Consider the following 22,858-nt stretch of genomic DNA (forward strand, 5'->3'; position numbering starts at 1 on the left):
CAATAAAGGGAGACCCTGCCCAGGATTAGTATAGTGTTCCTAATAAAGGGAGGCCCTGCCCAGTATTAGTATAGTGTTCCAAATAAAGGGAGGCCCTGCCCAGTATTACTATAGTGTTCCCTAATAAAGGGAGGCCCTACCCAGTATTAGTATAGTGTTCCCTAATAAAGGGAGACCCTGCCCAGTATTAGTATAGTGTTCCAAATAAAGGGAGGCCCTGCCCAGTATTACTATAGTGTTCCTAATAAAGGGAGGCCCTACCCAGTATTAGTATAGTGTTCCTAATAAAGGGAGACCCTACCCAGTATTAGTATAGTGTTCCTAATAAAGGGAGACCCTGCCCAGTATTAGTATAGTGTTCCTAATAAAGGGAGACCCTACCCAGTATTAGTATAGTGTTCCTAATAAAGGGAGACCCTGCCCAGTATTAGTATAGTGTTCCTAATAAAGGGAGACCCTGCCCAGTATTAGTATAGTGTTCCTAATAAAGGGAGACCCTGCCCAGTATTAGTATAATGTTCCTAATAAAGGGAGGCCCTACTCAGTATTAGTATAGTGTTCCTAATAAAGGGAGACCCTACCCAGTATTAGTATAGTGTTCCTAATAAAGGGAGGCCCCGCCCAGTATTAGTATAGTGTTCCTAATAAAGAGATGCTCTGCCCAGTATTAGTATAGTGTTCCTAATAAAGGGAGACCCTACCCAGTATTAGTATAGTATTCCTAATAAAAGGAGGCCCTGCCCAGTATTAGTATAGTGTTTCTAATAAAGGGAGGCCCTACCCAGTATTAGTATAGTGTTCCGAATAAAGGGAGGCCCTACCCAGTATTAGTATAGTGTTCCTAATAAAGGGAGACCCTGCCCAGTATTAGTATAGTGTTCCTAATAAAGGGAGGCTCTACCCAGTATTAGTATAGTGTCCCTAATAAAGGAAGACCCTACCCAGTATTAGTATAGTGTTCCTAATAAAGGGAGGCTCTACCCAGTATTAGTATAGTGTTCCAAATAAAGGGAGGCCCTGCCCAGTATTACTATAGTGTTCCTAATAAAGGGAGTCTCTGCCCAGTATAAGTATAGTGTTCCTAATAAAGGGAGGCTCTACCCAGTAGTAGTATAGTATTCCTAATAAAGGGAGGCCCTGCCCAGTATTAGTATAGTGTTCCTAATAAAGGGAGACCCTACCCAGTATTAGTATAGTGTTCCAAATAAAGGGAGGCTCTGCCCAGTATTAGTATAGTGTTCCTTATGAAGGGAGGACCTACCCAGTATTAGTATAGTGTTCCTAATAAAGGGGGCCCTACACAGTATTAGTATAGTGCTCCTAATAAAGGGAGGCCCTACCTTGTATTAGTATAGTGTTCCCTAATAAAGGGAGACCCTGCCCAGTATTAGTATAGTGTTCCCCAATAAAGGGAGACCCTGCCCAGGATTAGTATAGTGTTCCTAATAAAGGGAGGCCCTGCCCAGTATTAGTATAGTGTTCCAAATAAAGGGAGGCCCTGCCCAGTATTACTATAGTGTTCCCTAATAAAGGGAGGCCCTACCCAGTATTAGTATAGTGTTCCCTAATAAAGGGAGACCCTGCCCAGTATTAGTATAGTGTTCCAAATAAAGGGAGGCCCTGCCCAGTATTACTATAGTGTTCCTAATAAAGGGAGGCCCTACCCAGTATTAGTATAGTGTTCCCTAATAAAGGGAGACCCTGCCCAGTATTAGTATAGTGTTCCAAATAAAGGGAGGCCCTGCCCAGTATTACTATAGTGTTCCTAATAAAGGGAGGCCCTACCCAGTATTAGTATAGTGTTCCCTAATAAAGGGAGACCCTGCCCAGTATTAGTATAGTGTTCCCTAATAAAGGGAGACCCTGCCCAGTATTAGTATAGTGTTCCTAATAAAGGGAGGACCCGCCCAGTATAAGTATAGTGTTCCTAATAAAGGGAGACCCCGCCCAGTATTAGTATAGTGTTCCTAATAAAGGGAGGCTCTACCCAGTATTAGTATAGTGTTCCTAATAAAGGGAAGCCCTGCCCAGTATTAGTATAGTGTTCCTAATAAAGGGAGACCCTACCTAGTATTAGTATAGTGTTCCTAATAAAGGGAGGCTCTACCCAGTATTAGTATAGTGTTCCTAATAAAGGGAAGCCCTGCCCAGTATTAGTATAGTGTTCCTAATAAAGGGAGACCCTACCTAGTATTAGTATAGTGTTCCTAATAAAGGGAGGCTCTACCCAGTATTAGTATAGTGTTCCTAATAAAGGGAAGCCCTGCCCAGTATTAGTATAGTGTTCCTAATAAAGGGAGACCCTGCCCAGTATTAGTATAGTGTTCCTAATAAAGGGAGACCCTGCCCAGTATTAGTATAGTGTTCCTAATAAAGGGAGACCCTACCCAGTATTAGTATAGTGTTCCTAATAAAGGGAGACCCTGCCCAGTATTAGTATAGTGTTCCTAATAAAGGGAGACCCTGCCCAGTATTAGTATAGTGTTCCTAATAAAGGGAGACCCTGCCCAGTATTAGTATAGTGTTCCTAATAAAGGGAGGCCCTACTCAGTATTAGTATAGTGTTCCTAATAAAGGGAGACCCTACCCAGTATTAGTATAGTGTTCCTAATAAAGGGAGGCCCTGCCCAGCAGGGCTGTGGAGTCGGTCCAAAAATCCACCGACTCCGACTCCGACTCCTCAGTTTAGGATTCCACCGACTCCGACTCCGACTCCACGACTCCTCTAATTTGCATATTACAATTTTGTTGATTAAAAGTATGTAACATGAAATTCGTCTCTTAACTGCCAATGCTTAGGAATTTTACAAGACAACTGAAGTGAGAAGGATATGTAGACTACTATATTTATTCCCTTTAGACTAAAACTAGTCCTTGGTAAGAGTACTTGTAAAAGGTACAAACCGGAACAAAGAACATCTATCAGGCCCTAGGCAATGTAAGTGTGGGTACATGTAAGAATGATGTGCAGGTACTCTGCAGGGGAATGAGGAGATTGTAAACAGACAACACCTCTGTGTTCAATGTGCACAGCATTCTCAGTGGATTCCCTGCAGCTCTGTGGGGAGTGCATATGTAGAGTATAGTACTACTGTGTAACAAAGTAAACCTGAGACAGATGAAATTAAAGTTTTATACATAACTGGGGCTTCCTCCAGCCGCCTTCAGGATAATCAGTCCCTCGTTGTCCTCCTCCACCACCTGGATCTTCTGCTATGAGTCCAGGTACTTGAGCCAGTCAAGCGTAGTGCACATGCACACACTCCGCCGCCAGGAGCATACTACACCTGTGCAGCACTATTGCGCAGGTGCAGAATGTTCCTGGCTGTGGGAGCGGCATGCGGCCGGACAGCACTGACTGGCTGAATTACCAGGACTCATAGCAGAAGATCCGGGTGGTGGAAGACAGTGAGGGACTGATTAGCCTGAAGGGGGCTGGAGGAAGCCCCAGGTATGTATAAAACTTTACTTTTCACCCGTCTCAGTTTCCCTTTAATTTGTAGTCACCAAACCAAATTTTAATAACATATCAAATTATTTGATTTCATCAGCAATTTTGATTTTATACATTTGCATAAATCAGCATCAATGCAGAATTATTTCCATCTCGTTGACCATCTCTATTAGTGACATGGCTACACATCAGGCTTTATTCTTACAGCATAGATGTTATTTAGTATATATAAGAGATTCCTGTGTACACATCATATATACAGTCACAATCAGATATGTATATCTGACTTTAAAAATACGGGGACTGCTTTATTGAAGCAGCACAAGTAACTAATTTTGATTGGTTTATTTCATTTTTGTAGACTAAGCACAGCTATTACTGTATATATACTGTATATATACATTATTTTTAATGACTATTATCTGAGAAATAGAACATTTTATCATATTTTCTATTTTAATTACAGTTACAAATTCATTAGGAGTCGGAGTCGGAGTCGGTGCATTTTTTCCCGACTCCGACTCCAGGCACCCAAAATTGCCCGACTCCACGACTCCGACTCCACGACTCCGACTCCACAGCCCTGCTGCCCAGTATTAGTATAGTGTTCCTAATAAAGGGAGGACCCGCCCAGTATAAGTATAGTGTTCCTAATAAAGGGAGACCCCGCCCAGTATTAGTATAGTGTTCCTAATAAAGGGAGGCCCCGCCCAGTATTAGTATAGTGTTCCTAATAAAGGAAGATCCTACCCAGTATTAGTATAGTGTTCCTAATAAAGGAAGACCCTACTCCGTATTAGTATAATGTTCCTAATAAAGGGAGGCTCTACCCAGTATTAGTATAGTGTTCCTAATAAAGGGAGACCCTACCTAGTATTAGTATAGTGTTCCTAATAAAGGGAGGCTCTACCCAGTATTAGTATAGTGTTCCTAATAAAGGGAGACCCTGCCCAGTATTAGTATAGTGTTCCTAATAAAGGGAGACCCTACCCAGTATTAGTATAGTGTTCCTAATAAAGGGAGACCCTGCCCAGTATTAGTATAGTGTTCCTAATAAAGGGAGACCCTGCCCAGTATTAGTATAGTGTTCCTAATAAAGGGAGACCCTGCCCAGTATTAGTATAGTGTTCCTAATAAAGGGAGGCCCTACTCAGTATTAGTATAGTGTTCCTAATAAAGGGAGACCCTACCCAGTATTAGTATAGTGTTCCTAAAAAAGGGAGGCCCCGCCCAGTATTAGTATAGTGTTCCTAAGGGAAGCCCTGCCGAGTATTAGTATAGTGTTCCTAATAAAGGGAGGCCCTGCCCAGTATTAGTATAGTGTTCCTAATAAAGGGAGACCCTACCCAGTATTAGTATAGTGTTCCTAATAAAGGGAGGCTGTGCCCAGTATTAGTATAGTGTTCCAAATAAAGGGAGGCTCTGCACAGTATTAGTATAGTGTTCCTAATAAAGGGAGGACCTACCCAGTATTAGTATAGTGTTCCTAATAAAGGGAGGCCCTACCCAGTATTAGTATAGTGCTCCTAATAAAGGGAGGCCCTACCCAGTATTAGTATAGTGTTCCCTAATAAAGGGAGACCCTGCCCAGGATTAGTATCGTGTTCCTAATAAAGGGAGGCCCTGCCCAGTATTAGTATAGTGTTCCTAATAAAAGGAAACCCTACCCAGTATTAGTATAGTGTTCCTATTAAAGGGAGGCTGTGCCCAGTACTAGTATAGTGTTCCAAATAAAGGGAGGCTCCGCCCAGTATTAGTATAGTGTTCCTAATAAAGGGAAGCCCTGCCCAGTATTAGTATAGTGTTCCTAATAAAGGGAGGCCCTGCCCAGTATTAGTATAGTGTTCCTAATAAAGGGAGACCCTACCCAGTATTAGTATAGTGTTCCTAATAAAGGGAGACCCTGCCCAGTATTAGTATAGTGTTCCTAATAAAGGGAGACCCTGCCCAGTATTAGTATAGTGTTCCTAATAAAGGGAGACCCTACCCAGTATTAGTATAGTGTTCCTAATAAAGGGAGACCCTGCCCAGTATTAGTATAGTGTTCCTAATAAAGGGAGACCCTGCCCAGTATTAGTATAGTGTTCCTAATAAAGGGAGACCCTGCCCAGTATTAGTATAATGTTCCTAATAAAGGGAGGCCCTACTCAGTATTAGTATAGTGTTCCTAATAAAGGGAGACCCTACCCAGTATTAGTATAGTGTTCCTAATAAAGGGAGGCCCCGCCCAGTATTAGTATAGATTTCCTAATAAAGAGATGCTCTGCCCAGTATTAGTATAGTGTTCCTAATAAAGGGAGACCCTACCCAGTATTAGTATAGTATTCCTAATAAAAGGAGGCCCTGCCCAGTATTAGTATAGTGTTTCTAATAAAGGGAGGCCCTACCCAGTATTAGTATAGTGTTCCGAATAAAGGGAGGCCCTACCCAGTATTAGTATAGTGTTCCTAATAAAGGGAGGCTCTACCCAGTATTAGTATAGTGTTCCTAATAAAGGGAGACCCTGCCCAGTATTAGTATAGTGTTCCTAATAAAGGGAGGCTCTACCCAGTATTAGTATAGTGTCCCTAATAAAGGAAGACCCTACTCAGTATTAGTATAGTGTTCCTAATAAAGGGACGCTCTACCCAGTATTAGTATAGTGTTCCAAATAAAGGGAGGCCCTGCCCAGTATTACTATAGTGTTCCTAATAAAGGGAGTCTCTGCCCAGTATAAGTATAGTGTTCCTAATAAAGGGAGGCTCTACCCAGTAGTAGTATAGTATTCCTAATAAAGGGAGGCCCTGCCCAGTATTAGTATAGTGTTCCTAATAAAGGGAGACCCTACCCAGTATTAGTATAGTGTTCCAAATAAAGGGAGGCTCTGCCCAGTATTAGTATAGTGTTCCTTATGAAGGGAGGACCTACCCAGTATTAGTATAGTGTTCCTAATAAAGGGAGGCCCTACACAGTATTAGTATAGTGCTCCTAATAAAGGGAGGCCCTACCCAGTATTAGTATAGTGTTCCCTAATAAAGGGAGACCCTGCCCAGTATTAGTATAGTGTTCCCCAATAAAGGGAGACCCTGCCCAGGATTAGTATAGTGTTCCTAATAAAGGGAGGCCCTGCCCAGTATTAGTATAGTGTTCCTAATAAAGGGAGACCCTACCTAGTATGAGTATAGTGTTCCTAATAAACGGAGACCCTACCCAGTATTAGTATAGTGTTCCTAATAAAGGGAAGCCCTGCCCAGTATTAGTATAGTGTTCCTAATAAAGGGAGGCCCTGCCCAGTATTAGTATAGTGTTCCTAATAAAGGGAGACCCTACCCAGTATTAGTATAGTGTTCCTAATAAAGGGAGACCCTGCCCAGTATTAGTATAGTGTTCCTAATAAAGGGAGACCCTGCCCAGTATTAGTATAGTGTTCCTAATAAAGGGAGACCCTACCCAGTATTAGTATAGTGTTCCTAATAAAGGGAGACCCTGCCCAGTATTAGTATAGTGTTCCTAATAAAGGGAGACCCTGCCCAGTATTAGTATAGTGTTCCTAATAAAGGGAGACCCTGCCCAGTATTAGTATAATGTTCCTAATAAAGGGAGGCCCTACTCAGTATTAGTATAGTGTTCCTAATAAAGGGAGACCCTACCCAGTATTAGTATAGTGTTCCTAATAAAGGGAGGCCCCGCCCAGTATTAGTATAGTGTTCCTAATAAAGAGATGCTCTGCCCAGTATTAGTATAGTGTTCCTAATAAAGGGAGACCCTACCCAGTATTAGTATAGTATTCCTAATAAAAGGAGGCCCTGCCCAGTATTAGTATAGTGTTTCTAATAAAGGGAGGCCCTACCCAGTATTAGTATAGTGTTCCGAATAAAGGGAGGCCCTACCCAGTATTAGTATAGTGTTCCTAATAAAGGGAGACCCTGCCCAGTATTAGTATAGTGTTCCTAATAAAGGGAGGCTCTACCCAGTATTAGTATAGTGTCCCTAATAAAGGAAGACCCTACCCAGTATTAGTATAGTGTTCCTAATAAAGGGAGGCTCTACCCAGTATTAGTATAGTGTTCCAAATAAAGGGAGGCCCTGCCCAGTATTACTATAGTGTTCCTAATAAAGGGAGTCTCTGCCCAGTATAAGTATAGTGTTCCTAATAAAGGGAGGCTCTACCCAGTAGTAGTATAGTATTCCTAATAAAGGGAGGCCCTGCCCAGTATTAGTATAGTGTTCCTAATAAAGGGAGACCCTACCCAGTATTAGTATAGTGTTCCAAATAAAGGGAGGCTCTGCCCAGTATTAGTATAGTGTTCCTTATGAAGGGAGGACCTACCCAGTATTAGTATAGTGTTCCTAATAAAGGGAGGCCCTACACAGTATTAGTATAGTGCTCCTAATAAAGGGAGGCCCTACCTTGTATTAGTATAGTGTTCCCTAATAAAGGGAGACCCTGCCCAGTATTAGTATAGTGTTCCCCAATAAAGGGAGACCCTGCCCAGGATTAGTATAGTGTTCCTAATAAAGGGAGGCCCTGCCCAGTATTAGTATAGTGTTCCAAATAAAGGGAGGCCCTGCCCAGTATTACTATAGTGTTCCCTAATAAAGGGAGGCCCTACCCAGTATTAGTATAGTGTTCCCTAATAAAGGGAGACCCTGCCCAGTATTAGTATAGTGTTCCAAATAAAGGGAGGCCCTGCCCAGTATTACTATAGTGTTCCTAATAAAGGGAGGCCCTACCCAGTATTAGTATAGTGTTCCCTAATAAAGGGAGACCCTGCCCAGTATTAGTATAGTGTTCCAAATAAAGGGAGGCCCTGCCCAGTATAACTATAGTGTTCCTAATAAAGGGAGGCCCTACCCAGTATTAGTATAGTGTTCCCTAATAAAGGGAGACCCTGCCCAGTATTAGTATAGTGTTCCCTAATAAAGGGAGACCCTGCCCAGTATTAGTATAGTGTTCCTAATAAAGGGAGGCCCTGCCCAGTATTAGTATAGTGTTCCTAATAAAGGGAGGACCCGCCCAGTATAAGTATAGTGTTCCTAATAAAGGGAGACCCCGCCCAGTATTAGTATAGTGTTCCTAATAAAGGGAGGCCCCGCCCAGTATTAGTATAGTGTTCCTAATAAAGGAAGATCCTACCCAGTATTAGTATAGTGTTCCTAATAAAGGAAGACCCTACTCCGTATTAGTATAATGTTCCTAATAAAGGGAGGCTCTACCCAGTATTAGTATAGTGTTCCTAATAAAGGGAGACCCTACCTAGTATTAGTATAGTGTTCCTAATAAAGGGAGGCTCTACCCAGTATTAGTATAGTGTTCCTAATAAAGGGAAGCCCTGCCCAGTATTAGTATAGTGTTCCTAATAAAGGGAGACCCAGCCCAGTATTAGTATAGTGTTCCTAATAAAGGGAGACCCTGCCCAGTATTAGTATAGTGTTCCTAATAAAGGGAGACCCTACCCAGTATTAGTATAGTGTTCCTAATAAAGGGAGACCCTGCCCAGTATTAGTATAGTGTTCCTAATAAAGGGAGACCCTGCCCAGTATTAGTATAGTGTTCCTAATAAAGGGAGACCCTGCCCAGTATTAGTATAGTGTTCCTAATAAAGGGAGGCCCTACTCAGTATTAGTATAGTGTTCCTAATAAAGGGAGACCCTACCCAGTATTAGTATAGTGTTCCTAAAAAAGGGAGGCCCCGCCCAGTATTAGTATAGTGTTCCTAAGGGAAGCCCTGCCGAGTATTAGTATAGTGTTCCTAATAAAGGGAGGCCCTGCCCAGTATTAGTATAGTGTTCCTAATAAAGGGAGACCCTACCCAGTATTAGTATAGTGTTCCTAATAAAGGGAGGCTGTGCCCAGTATTAGTATAGTGTTCCAAATAAAGGGAGGCTCTGCACAGTATTAGTATAGTGTTCCTAATAAAGGGAGGACCTACCCAGTATTAGTATAGTGTTCCTAATAAAGGGAGGCCCTACCCAGTATTAGTATAGTGCTCCTAATAAAGGGAGGCCCTACCCAGTATTAGTATAGTGTTCCCTAATAAAGGGAGACCCTGCCCAGGATTAGTATCGTGTTCCTAATAAAGGGAGGCCCTGCCCAGTATTAGTATAGTGTTCCTAATAAAAGGAAACCCTACCCAGTATTAGTATAGTGTTCCTATTAAAGGGAGGCTGTGCCCAGTATTAGTATAGTGTTCCAAATAAAGGGGGGCTCCGCCCAATATTAGTTTAGTGTTCCTAATAAAGGGAGGCCCTACCCAGTATTAGTATAGTGCTCCTAATAAAGGGAGGCCCTACCCAGTATTAGTATAGTGTTCCCTAATAAAGGGAGACCCTGCCCAGTATTAGTATAGTGTTCCCTAATAAAGGGAGACCCTGCCCAGGATTAGTATAGTGTTCCTAATAAAGGGAGGCCCTGCCCAGTATTAGTATAGTGTACCTAATAAAGGGAAGCCCTACCCAGTATTAGTATAGTGTTCCTAATAAAGGGAAGCCCTACCCAGTATTAGTATAGTGTTCCTAATAAAGGGAGGTTCTACCCAATATTAGTATAGTGTTCCTAATAAAGGGAGGCCCTACCCAGTATTAGTATAGTGTTCCTAATAAAGGGAGGCTCTGCCCAGTATTAGTATAGTGTTCCTAATAAAGGGAGGCTGTGCACAGTATTAGTATAGTGTTGCTAATAAAGGGAGGCCTACCCAGTATTAGTATAGTGTACCTAATAAAGGGAGGTCCTACCCAGTATTAGTATAGTGTACCTAATAAAGGGAGGTCCTACCCAGTATTAGTATAGTGTACCTAATAAAGGGAGGTCCTACCCAGTATTAGTATAGTGTACCTAATAAAGGGAAGCCCTACCCAGTATTAGTATAGTGTTCCTAATAAAGGGAAGCCCTACCCAGTATTGGTATAGTGTTCCTAATAAAGGGAGGTTCTACCCAATATTAGTATAGTGTTCCTAATAAAGGGAGGCCCTACCCGGTATTAGTATAGTGTTCCTAATAAAGGGAGGCTCTGCCCAGTATTAGTATAGTGTTCCTAATAAAGGGAGGCTGTGCACAGTATTAGTATAGTGTTCCTAATAAAGGGAGGCCTACCCAGTATTAGTATAGTGTACCTAATAAAGGGAGGCCTACCCAGTATTAGTATAGTGTACCTAATAAAGGGAGGTCCTACCCAGTATTAGTATAGTGTACCTAATAAAGGGAGGTCCTACCCAGTATTAGTATAGTGTTCCTAATAAAGGGAGACCCTACCCAGTATTAGTATAGTGTTCCTAATAAAGGGAGGCTCTACCCAGTATTAGTATAGTGTTCCTAATAAAGGGAGGCCCTACCCAGTATTAGTATAGTGTTCCTAATAAAGGGAGACCCCGCCCAGTATTAGTATAGTGTTCCTAATAAAGGGAGGCTCTACCCAGTATTAGTATAGTTTTCCTAATAAAGGGAGGCCCTGCCCAGTATTAGTATAGTGTTCGTAATAAAGGGAGACCCTACCCAGTATTAGTATAGTGTTCCTAATAAAGGGAGACCCTGCCCAGTATTAGTATAGTGTTCCTAATAAAGGGAGACCCTGCCCAGTATTAGTATAGTGTTCCTAATAAAGGGAGACCCTACCCAGTATTAGTATAGTGTTCCTAATAAAGGGAGACCCTGCCCAGTATTAGTATAGTGTTCCTAATAAAGGGAGACCCTGCCCAGTATTAGTATAGTGTTCCTAATAAAGGGAGACCCTGCCCAGTATTAGTATAGTGTTCCTAATAAAGGGAGACCCTACCCAGTATTAGTATAGTGTTCCTAATAAAGGGAGGCCCCGCCCAGTATAAGTATAGTGTTCCTAATAAAGGGAAGCCCTGCCGAGTATTAGTATAGTGTTCCTAATAAAGGGAGGCCCTGCCCAGTATTAGTATAGTGTTCCTAATAAAGAAAGACCCTACCCAGTATTAGTATAGTGTTCCTAATAAAGGGAGGCTGTGCCCAGTATTAGTATAGTGTTCCAAATAAAGGGAGGCTCTGCCCAGTATTAGTATAGTGTTCCTAATAAAGGGAGGACCTACCCAGTATTAGTATAGTGTTCCTAATAAAGGGAGGCCCTACCCAGTATTAGTATAGTGCTCCTAATAAAGGGAGGCCCTACCCAGTATTAGTATAGTGTTCCCTAATAAAGGGAGACCCTGCCCAGGATTAGTATAGTGTTCCTAATAAAGGGAGGCCCTGCCCAGTATTAGTATAGTGTTCCTAATAAAGGGAGGACCCGCCCAGTATAAGTATAGTGTTCCTAATAAAGGGAGACCCCGCCCAGTATTTGTATAGTGTTCCTAATAAAGGGAGGCCCCGCCCAGTATTAGTATAGTGTTCCTAATAAAGGAAGATCCTACCCAGTATTAGTATAGTGTTCCTAATAAAGGGAGGCCCTGCCCAGTATTAGTAGTGTTCCTAATAAAGGGAGACTCTACCAAGTATTAGTATAGTGTTCCTAATAAAGGGAGGCTCTACCCAGTATTAGTATAGTGTTCCTAATAAAGAGAGGGCCTACCCAGTATTAGTATAGTGTTCCTAATAAAGGAAGACCCTACTCAGTATTAGTATAATGTACCTAATAAAGGGAGGCTCTACCCAGTATTAGTATAGTGTTCCTAATAAAGGGAAGCCCTGCCCAGTATTAGTATAGTGTCCCTAATAAATGGAGGCCCTGCCCAGTATTAGTATAGTGTTCCTAATAAAGGGAGACCCTACCCAGAATTAGTATAGTGTTCCTAATAAAGGGAGACCCTGCCCAGTATTAGTATAGTGTTCCTAATAAAGGGAGACCCTGCCCAGTATTAGTATAGTGTTCCTAATAAAGGGAGACCCTACCCAGTATTAGTATAGTGTTCCTAATAAAGGGAGACCCTGCCCAGTATTAATATAGTGTTCCTAATAAAGGGAGACCCTGCCCAGTATTAATATAGTGTTCCTAATAAAGGGAGACCCTGCCCAGTATTAGTATAGTGTTCCTAATAAAGGGAGACCCTGCCCAGTATTAGTATAGTGTTCCTAATAAAGGGAGGCCCTACTCAGTATTAGTATAGTGTTCCTAATAAAGGGAGACCCTACCCAGTATTAGTATAGTGTTCCTAATAAAGGGAGGCCCCGCCCAGTATTAGTATAGTGTTCCTAATAAAGGGAAGCCCTGCCGAGTATTAGTATAGTGTTCCTAATAAAGGGAGGCCCTGCCCAGTATTAGTATAGTGTTCCTAATAAAGGGAGACCCTACCTGGTATTAGTATAGTGTTCCTAATAAAGGGAGGCTGTGCCCAGTATTAGTATAGTGTTCCAAATAAAGGAAGGCTCTGCCCAGTATTAGTATAGTGTTCCTAATAAAGGGAGGACCTACCCAGTATTAGTATAGTGTTCCTAATAAAGGGAGACCATGCCCAGTATTAGTATAGTGTTCCTAATAAAGGGAGACCCTGCCCAGTATTAGTATAGTGTTCCTAATAAAGGGAGGCCCTACTCAGTATTAGTATAGTGTTCCTAATAAAGGGAGGCCCCGCCCAGTATTAGTATAGTGTTCCTAATAAAGGGAAGCCCTGCCGAGTATTAGTATAGTGTTCCTAATAAAGGGAGGCCCTGCCCAGTATTAGTATAGTGTTCCTAATAAAGGGAGACCCTACCCAGTATTCGTATAGTGTTCCTAATAAAGGGAGGCTGTGCCCAGTATTAGTATAGTGTTCCAAATAAAGGGAGGCTCTGCCCAGTATTAGTATAGTGTTCCTAATAAAGGGAGGACCTACCCAGTATTAGTATAGTGTTCCTAATAAAGGGAGGCCCTACCCAGTATTAGTATAGTGCTCCTAATAAAGGGAGGCCCTACCCAGTATTAGTATAGTGATCCCTAATAAAGGGAGACCCTGCCCAGTATTAGTATAGTGTTCCCTAATAAAGGGAGACCCTGCCCAGGATTAGTATAGTGTTCGTAATAAAGGGAGGCCCTGCCCAGTATTAGTATAGTGTACCTAATAAAGGGAAGCCCTACCCAGTATTAGTATAGTGTTCCTAATAAAGGGAAGCCCTACCCAGTATTAGTATAGTGTTCCTAATAAAGGGAGGTTCTACCCAATATTAGTATAGTGTTCCTAATAAAGGGAGGCCCTACCCGGTATTAGTATAGTGTTCCTAATAAAGGGAGGCTCTGCCCAGTATTAGTATAGTGTTCCTAATAAAGGGAGGCTGTGCACAGTATTAGTATAGTGTTCCTAATAAAGGGAGGCCTACCCAGTATTAGTATAGTGTACCAAATAAAGGGAGGCCTACCCAGTATTAGTATAGTGTACCTAATAAAGGGAGGTCCTACCCAGTATTAGTATAGTGTACCTAATAAAGGGAGACCATGCCCAGTATTAGTATAGTGTTCCTAATAAAGGGAGACCATGCCCAGTATTAGTATAGTGTTCCTAATAAAGGGAGACCCTGCCCAGTATTAGTATAGTGTTCCTAATAAAGGGAGGCCCTACTCAGTATTAGTATAGTGTTCCTAATAAAGGGAGGCCCCGCCCAGTATTAGTATAGTGTTCCTAATAAAGGGAAGCCCTGCCGAGTATTAGTATAGTGTTCCTAATAAAGGGAGGCCCTGCCCAGTATTAGTATAGTGTTCCTAATAAAGGGAAGTCCTACCCAGTATTAGTATAGTGTACCTAATAAAGGGAGGTCCTACCCAGTATTAGTATAGTGTTCCTAATAAAGGGAAGCCCTACCCAGTATTAGTATAGTGTACCTAATAAAGGGAGGTCCTACCAAGTATTAGTATAGTGTACCTAATAAAGGGAGGACCTACCCAGTATTAGTATAGTGTTCCTAATAAAGGGAGGCCCTACCCGGTATTAGTATAGTGTTCCTAATTAAGGGAAGCCCTACCCAGTATTAGTATAGTGTTCCTAATAAAGGGAGGCTGCGCCCAGTATTAGTATAGTGTTCCTAATAAAGGGAGGCCCTACCCGGTATTAGTATAGTGTTCCTAATAAAGGGAGGCCTACCCAGTATTAGTATAGTGTTCCTAATAAAGGGAGGCCCAGCCCAGTATTAGTATAGTGTTCCTAATAAAGGGAGGCTCTGCCCAGTATTAGTATAGTGTCCCTAATAAAGGGAGGCTCTACCCAGTATTAGTATAGTGTTCCTAATAAAGAGAGGCCCTACCCAGTATTAGTATAGTGTTTCTAATAAAGGGAGGCCCTGCCTAGTATTAGTATAGTGTTCCTAATAAAGGGAGACCCTACCCAGTATTAGTATATTGTTCCTAATAAAGGGAGGCCCTGCCCAGTATTAGTATAGTGTTCCTAATAAAGTGAGGCTCTGCCAAGTATTAGTATAGTGTTCCTAATAAAGGGAGGCTCTACCCAGTATTAGTATAGTGTACCTAATAAAGGGAGACCCTGCCCAGTATTAGTATAGTGATCCCTAATAAAGGGAGGCTCTACCCAGTATTAGTATAGTGTCCCTAATAAAGGGAGGCCCTGCCTAGTATTAGTATAGTGTTCCTAATAAAGGGAGACCCTACCCAGTATTAGTATATTGTTCCTAATAAAGGGAGGCCCTGCCCAGTATTAGTATAGTGTTCCTAATAAAGGGAGGCCCTGCCTAGTATTAGTATAGTGTTCCTAATAAAGGGAGACCCTACCCAGTATTAGTATATTGTTCCTAATAAAGGGAGGCCCTGCCCAGTATTAGTATAGTGTTCCTAATAAAGTGAGGCTCTGCCAAGTATTAGTATAGTGTTCCTAATAAAGGGAGGCTCTACCCAGTATTAGTATAGTGTACCTAATAAAGGGAGACCCTGCCCAGTATTAGTATAGTGATCCCTAATAAAGGGAGGCTCTACCCAGTATTAGTATAGTGTCCCTAATAAAGGGAGGCCCTGCCTAGTATTAGTATAGTGTTCCTAATAAAGGGAGATCCTACCCAGTATTAGTATATTGTTCCTAATAAAGGGAGGCCCTGCCCAGTATTAGTATAGTGTTCCTAATAAAGGGAGGCCCTGCCTAGTATTAGTATAGTGTTCCTAATAAAGGGAGACCCTACCCAGTATTAGTATATTGTTCCTAATAAAGGGAGGCCCTGCCCAGTATTAGTATAGTGTTCTTAATAAAGGGAGGCTCTGCCCAGTATTAGTATAGTGTTCCTAATAAAGTGAGGCTCTGCCAAGTATTAGTATAGTGTACCTAATAAAGGGAGACCCTGCCCAGTATTAGTATAGTATAGAAAAGCATAAACAGAATAGCAATGTAACTGAAACATATTAAGGAAATAAATATAGCAGCCTCTATATGTCTCGCAATACACAGCTCCCTCATTAGCCCCAATACTGGATACTACTTGTACCTCCAGACCTGTCTGATAAGGATATGAGATAAAGCTTCTGTACTCACTTTTCCTCTGCAGAATAAACACTCCATCTGGGCCCTCCGCAGTGAGACTCTTTATATTGATCACATGACATGGTGGTGACCGCAAAGTGATGTCACTTTGTGTCACATACGCCTTCTCCAGCTCTCGGTTTGCTGCCGCCGGATACATAAGTTTTCCATTTTTATTCTCATAGGACCAAGCTACAGCGGCAATCACCACCTTCTCCTCCAGAGATTCTGCGTGTTTCTCCTGAACCTTCAGAAGAAGTCGCTCCACCTTTATGACTGCTCGGATCTTGTCTTCTGGAGCACCATCGATCTTCAGAGAAGACGACCCATTCTTCAGCTCCTCCTGGATGGACACATTCCCTAAAGAAGAGAGGATGTCGTGTTCTGCTTTCCCAAGCTGTAGAATGAGATTGTTGTGTATGGTGACGGGTCCACGGTGCACTACATTGTTCAGCCAGGACTCTGCTAGATCTATATGGTCATCATCAGGTGCACTAATGACCAAACAAGGAGTTTCTGAGGGATCTGGAGACGTTCCTGAGAAGCCAGATCTCTCTTCTGTAGGAGAGGAAAACAGCAAAGTATGAGAAAGTGATTTCCAGTTATATAGAAGTCTGTGATTTGCAGCATTAGGAATAGGCAACCGCATGATTTTATATTTTTCTGTCACTCATCTCCTCTTATGGCTGGTCTCAGTGGTTCACTGGTCCAACTCACACTGATGGCCAAAGTCTCAACCTTATAGTCACTCGTCTCTGTTCTGTCACTGACTTTACTAATGTTCCAATCCCTCTCTGACCATAACTTACTAAACTCTCTCTCCCCCTCTCTTTCTACTACGCTGCCGCAAGCACACATTTACAAACTATCGCAACGTACACATGCAATCTGTCTCTGATGCCCTGGCACCTCTCCTCACATCATCCTTCACTGATCCAGCCGCTATACACTACCACAGCTTAATCACACGAGTCATGGATGCAGTCGCCTCTCTTACCAATGTCCACCCACACCATGTCAGTCGCCAACCCTGGCTGACCAAAGCCACTAAAAAGCTGAAGGGGTGCTCTAGAGTAGCTGAACAGTGTTGGAGAAAAACAAACACAAACAAGGACTTCATTTCATACAAAAAAAAAAAGCCTTAAAGAGAAACTCCGACCAAGAATTGAACTTTATCCCATTCAGTAGCTGATACCCCCTTTTACATGAGAAATCTATTGCTTTTCACTAAAATATAAAAGAAGGAGAAACGAGAGCCCAATATGGTGTAGTAAGTCAAGGCAAATGGTATAATGAGAACGGAGTAAAATGTATACTCACAAACGTGGATTACCTCCAGGCAACCACTGTATAGGTAGGTGAGGAGATTATCCTGTCCCCACTCAGGAATAAGAAGTCGCTCTCTTTAGACGTGAAAGAAAGGGGTATCCCCCTCCACCAAGGGTGGATATATAAATGTATTATAAACTGAACAGAGGTGCCAACAGGGTAAAAACAGTATTTGAAATGTTTAAAAATTGCTTAGGAGGCAGTGGTGGACTTACCTTCCTTAAGCAGACACAAGAAAGCTGTGTAATTCAACATAGGAAAATTTAATGGTACACTCCAAGGGTTTAGTACAACGCGTTTCGCAGGTCTACACCCGCTTCATCGGGCAGTAAAAAGTAGGTGCACACAGCTGGGAACAAAAGGCACATATTGGTGTGTGATCAGACAAAATGTGCTACAGAGACAAATCAATTTCTTTGTTGTGTTGTGTGTATTCTAGTTGGGGAGGTGTGAAACGGGAAAATTCTCTGCTGGGAGGGGGTGGTGGGGAGGTTTGGGGGGTGGGTGAGGGGGTTTGGGGGGATTCTGGGGGGGGTAGAATGGGAACTTTTATTGTGAATTTTTATTGCAGGAAAGGCGGGCGGGGGGGGGGGGGGTTGTGAGAGGTGCAGTGGGGGAGGAATTGGGTTTGATTGGCAAGGGAGGTACTTAGAATGGGTATGATGAGAAGGGGGGGTTGGTTAGGGGATGAGGCTGGACTGGTTGGTGTGTGTGTGGGAAACACATAGCGCTGTAGTGATGGTGGGATAATCATACAAAGTATTTTTATAATATATATATATATATATATATATATATATATATATATATATATATATATATATTTATATATGTGTAAAAAAAACTCCAAGGGGTTGCAGCACACAAGCTCTGATTTATTGAGCTCAAACAAAAGTTTCACAGCACACAGCAAACGTTTCGGTTGATCCACAACCTTTGTCAATGCTAATATGTTCACATCACATGACAGTTTTTATACATGCCCACAAAGGAAATGACATCAATAAAGTCACATGATCTTCCATCCAGGAAGTAAACATCACTGAGATCACATGTTCTCCCAACCAGGAAGTAAACAAAACATATTGATGAGTACAATATATAGTATTGTAAGTCCATAAATGCACTTATCTGAGTGCAGATCATTATATAAGTATTCAGTCCGAACCAATTTCCATCACGTACAGTACCTGTAAATATTACAAAAACAAATGCAGATCAAAATCACGATTGAGACCTCCAGGATGAAGACATCCCAACTTATCAATCCAATGAATTTCACGTCTTTTTAAAGCCAGTATCCGATCACCACCCCTCCTCAGTTTTGGGATGTGATCGATAACCTGGAATTCTAAATCTGTATCTTTGTGGCCAATCTCACGAAAGTGGCGAGCCACTGGTAGGTCAGATGTAGGACTTCTGACAGAGCTCCTATGTTGTGCAATACGATCTCTCACTTTTTGGGTAGTTTCACCTATATACTGAAGCCCACATGGGCATTGCAAGAGATACACAACATAGGAGCTCTGGCAGGTAAGATGAAAGCGAATTTTGTATCCATTTCCAAAGGTGGATCCCTTTATTACATGCCGACACTCCGAGCAGCAAAGGCAGGGAAAGCTCCCCGCCCGTGTCGGACCCACAAATGTTTCAGGGCCCTTGGAAATGGAAGAAGTGTCAGCCCTGACAAGGTGAGTACCCACTGTCTCATTTCTCCTATAAGCTGGTACGGAAGGAAGGGAAAATTCGGGTATTTCTGGATAGGCACTGGCCAGAATGTGCCAATGGCGCTTCACGCTGGCCAGTACCTTACCCGACATCCCATGGAACTGGCAGACAAAGGGGAGACGTGGAGTAACACTGTCCTTGAGTTTAGGGGTACAATCTGCAACATGATTTAGTTCCTGTTCTAACAATGAACTGCACTATACAAAATTCGCTTTCATCTTACCTGCCAGAGCTCCTATGTTGTGTATCTCTTGCAATGCCCATGTGGGCTTCAGTATATAGGTGAAACTACCCAAAAAGTGAGAGATCGTATTGCACAACATAGGAGCTCTGTCAGAAGTCCTACATCTGACCTACCAGTGGCTCGCCACTTTCGTGAGATTGGCCACAAAGATACAGATTTAGAATTCCAGGTTATCGATCACATCCCAAAACTGAGGAGGGGTGGTGATCGGATACTGGCTTTAAAAAGACGTGAAGTTCATTGGATTGATAAGTTGGGATGTCTTCATCCTGGAGGTCTCAATCGTGATTTTGATCTGCATTTGTTTTTGTAATATTTACAGGTACTGTACGTGATGGAAATTGGATCGGACTGAATACTTATATAATGATCTGCACTCAGATAAGTGCATTTATGGACTTACAATACTATATATTGTACTCATCAATATGTTTTGTTTACTTCCTGGATGGAAGATCATGTGACTTTATTGATGTCATTTCCTTTGTGGGCATGTATAAAAACTGTCATGTGATGTGAACATATTAGCATTGACAAAGGTTGTGGATCAACCGAAACGTTTGCTGTGTGCTGTGAAACTTTTGTTTGAGCTCAATAAATCAGAGCTTGTGTGCTGCAACCCCTTGGGGTTTTTGTTTATGCTTTCTGGGATCTGGGCACCCCTGGTTGCGTGCACCCTCTCCATCTTGGAGCAAAGTTGTGGAAGCTGCTGACCTCCCACTGGACTAATATATATATATATAGTGTAGTGTAGACACATGTGTATTTATTAGAGGGAGAGAGAGAGTGTGTTAACCGGGGTACAGTCAATTGGCCAAATAGGCAGAATATGGATGAGGAAAGTAAAAGACAGGTTGAATGGCAAGAGGAGAAGACTGGATTATGGAACTTACCAGCGTAATGTCAGAGTCGCACCTGGTGCCTTTGTGCTCAGGTGCTGCTGACATGCTGTTTAAATAGACAAGGGAACGTCCCTAATTGCTTGTTGTTTGGGCGGGTAATTGTGGTCAGGCTGGCGGTGGATGCGACCATCTATGCGCATCATCAAAGGGCGCCTATGTGCCGCTAAGACGATGCACGTAGGGCAGTGTTATGGACTCTAATGCATCCAAACTTCCGCATCGGGAAGTGTGGGTGACACGTCATCTCCGATACTACTTATTACGAAATTCTTGACACAGATCCCACCCCAGAACTAAACAAAAATCTCAAATCCTTCATTAATAGTGCATTTCACAGTAACATTATTTCCAAAAACGAGAGAAATTTCATCGTCAACCAACATCCAAAAACTCCATTCTTTTACTACCTGGCCAAGATTCATAAATCCCTGATCAAACCACCTGGACGTCCCATCATATCCGGCATAGACTCACCCACCAGCAACCTTTCACGTTTTGTCGACCAACATTTACAACCACACGTACAATCACTCAGTTCTTTCCTCAGAGATTCCACACATCTCATTGAACTCCTCAGCTCCATCCCCTGGCAAGACGACTACTCTTGGCTCACCTGCGATGTCACCTCCCTATATATGAATATACCTCACCCATACGGGATTTTGGCAGTCAAACATTTCTTATACACAAACCCTCTGATGCCCCCTAGCCAACAGTCATTTTTAGTCCACTGCACTGAATTTATCCTAAAGAATAATACTTTCTCATTCATGAACAAGACTTACCATCAAACGAACGGTACAGCGATGGGATTGTCTTTCACCCCTTCCTACGCTAATCTTTCCATGGGCCTCCTCGAATCCCAAATCATGCAATCCAATAATCCCTACACCAATAACATTATATTTTATAAGCGCTATATTGATGACCTCATTTTCATCTGGCATGGTAATATTGAACTCATCCCCCTTTTTCTCAATCATTTAAACTCTAATCCAGCCGGACTACATTTCACATCAAAAATGTGATCCGATAAGTATAGAATTCCTTCATCTAACGCTTTTTACCGAATCCAATCTCATCAAAACGAAAACATATTTCAAACCGGTAGATGCCAACAATTACATACACTTTGACAGTTTCCATTACCGCCCCTGGACTATCAATACACCTTACAGCCAGTTCAGAAGGGTCCACAAAAACTGCACCGACATCACTGATTAGAACTCCCAATCTGAAATACTTTCAAATAAATTTCAAGCCCGCAAATACCCAAAAAAACTCATCAAAGATGCCATATTCAAAGCAAAAAAACCCTAACCCTGAACAACCAGCCACTAACAATTGCCCTCGGTTCATCACAAAATTCAACGCCCAACACCCTCAGATCCAATCAATCGTGAAGAATAGATGGGAAATCCTACTTCAGGACCCATATCTCCGCCCGATCATTCCGCATACTCCAGCCATCACTTTTAGAAGGGCACCCAACTTAAAAAGTCTTCTAGCACCCAGCCGATTAAGAATACACACATCTGACAACTATACGAACAACCAACACATACCCGGATGCTTACCTTGCAATAATACCAGATGCATGGTCTGCTCGTTTTTGCAAACCACCACTGTCTTCCAATCCAACAATACCAAATTGCAATATCCAATTAAAAACCACCTAACCTGCACCTCCAGATATGTTATCTACATAATCACCTGTCCCTGTCGCCTTCAGTACGTGGGACGGACCACCCAACCAGCACGTAGCAGAATTGGACAACATAAAAGGAATATACCGTATATACTCGGCTATAAGTCGAGAAATTTAGGTCTGATCTATTTTTATAAAGTAGGGGGGTCGACTTATACTCGCGTCAAACCTAAATTTCTGACTTGTAGCTGAGTATCAATTGACCCCTCTGCTCTGCATCTGCTGCAGTATGCCCCCCCTAGTGCTGCCAGCCAACCAGATTGTATCCCCCTGCGCTAAGATTCCTAGATGCCACAATGCTGTGCCCCCCTGCAAGCAGGAGAATGGACTAACCCCCGCTCATTACTTATTCTCTCAGGCGGCAGCTGAGAATGCTGGTCCCCGCTGAGCATGTGATGCTCCGGCGGCTGCGGGGGTAGGAGCCGCTCACTTTGCCCCATTGTAACTGTTAAAATAATGCAGCTCTCTCCCTGGCACTCGCTGTAAGTGCTGACACTTCAGGGAGGAGCGGCAATTAGATGGGCATGGGACAATGATGCGAATGGCGGGGGGAGGGGCGGAGATTAAATCGCCGGTGTCCTGTGATGAAAAGCTGCTTGCATCAGGGATAGGCAGGTGAGGACAGTGATCGGTGGCTGGAACGGAGGGATTTAGAGCGGCTCCTACAACCGCTGCGGGGGTAGAAGCCGCTCTAAAAATCCCTCCGTTACAGCCAGCGATCACTGTCCTTGCCAGCCTATCCCTGATGAAAGCAGCTTTATAAGACAGGACACCGGCGATTAAGCTTCATTGCCAGTGCGGTATCCTCTATACTCCCTCCTTTCCGCTCTCTGTCCAATAGTACAGCTCGACTCCCGATGTCACATGACACATGAAGTCACATGACATCAGGAACAGGAGCTGTACTATTGGACAGAGCGGCATGAATGGAGAGTGTATAGAGGATTCAGCGCTGGCAATGGAACTGTTGGCTGTGTTGGCTTCTGCTGCATTAGATCGCACAGAGGAGGGAGAGAGAGGATGGAAGCACAAAATAGTATAGCATTGCGGGGAAGGGGACAGAAAGAAGCACCCTTCCCATAACATTACAGAGTTGTGCTGGGAGGGAGGAAGGGAGGGGGGATTT

The 22,858-nt window shown here is 42.8% G+C and overlaps 1 protein-coding gene across 1 annotated transcript in view; it reads right to left on the minus strand.

The window, feature by feature from the left end:
• LOC137525257 (protein mono-ADP-ribosyltransferase PARP9-like) overlaps positions 1-22,858 on the minus strand; it is a 193,677-nt gene that overhangs the window by 85,151 nt on the left and 85,668 nt on the right. The window contains exon 4 of the mRNA XM_068246281.1: positions 15,834-16,379. Within this exon, the coding sequence (XP_068102382.1) occupies positions 15,834-16,379 (546 nt within the window). The remainder of the gene's footprint in view (positions 1-15,833; positions 16,380-22,858) is intronic.

Source organism: Hyperolius riggenbachi, chromosome 7 (assembly GCF_040937935.1).
Source record: "Hyperolius riggenbachi isolate aHypRig1 chromosome 7, aHypRig1.pri, whole genome shotgun sequence".
NCBI lineage: Eukaryota > Metazoa > Chordata > Amphibia > Anura > Hyperoliidae > Hyperolius > Hyperolius riggenbachi.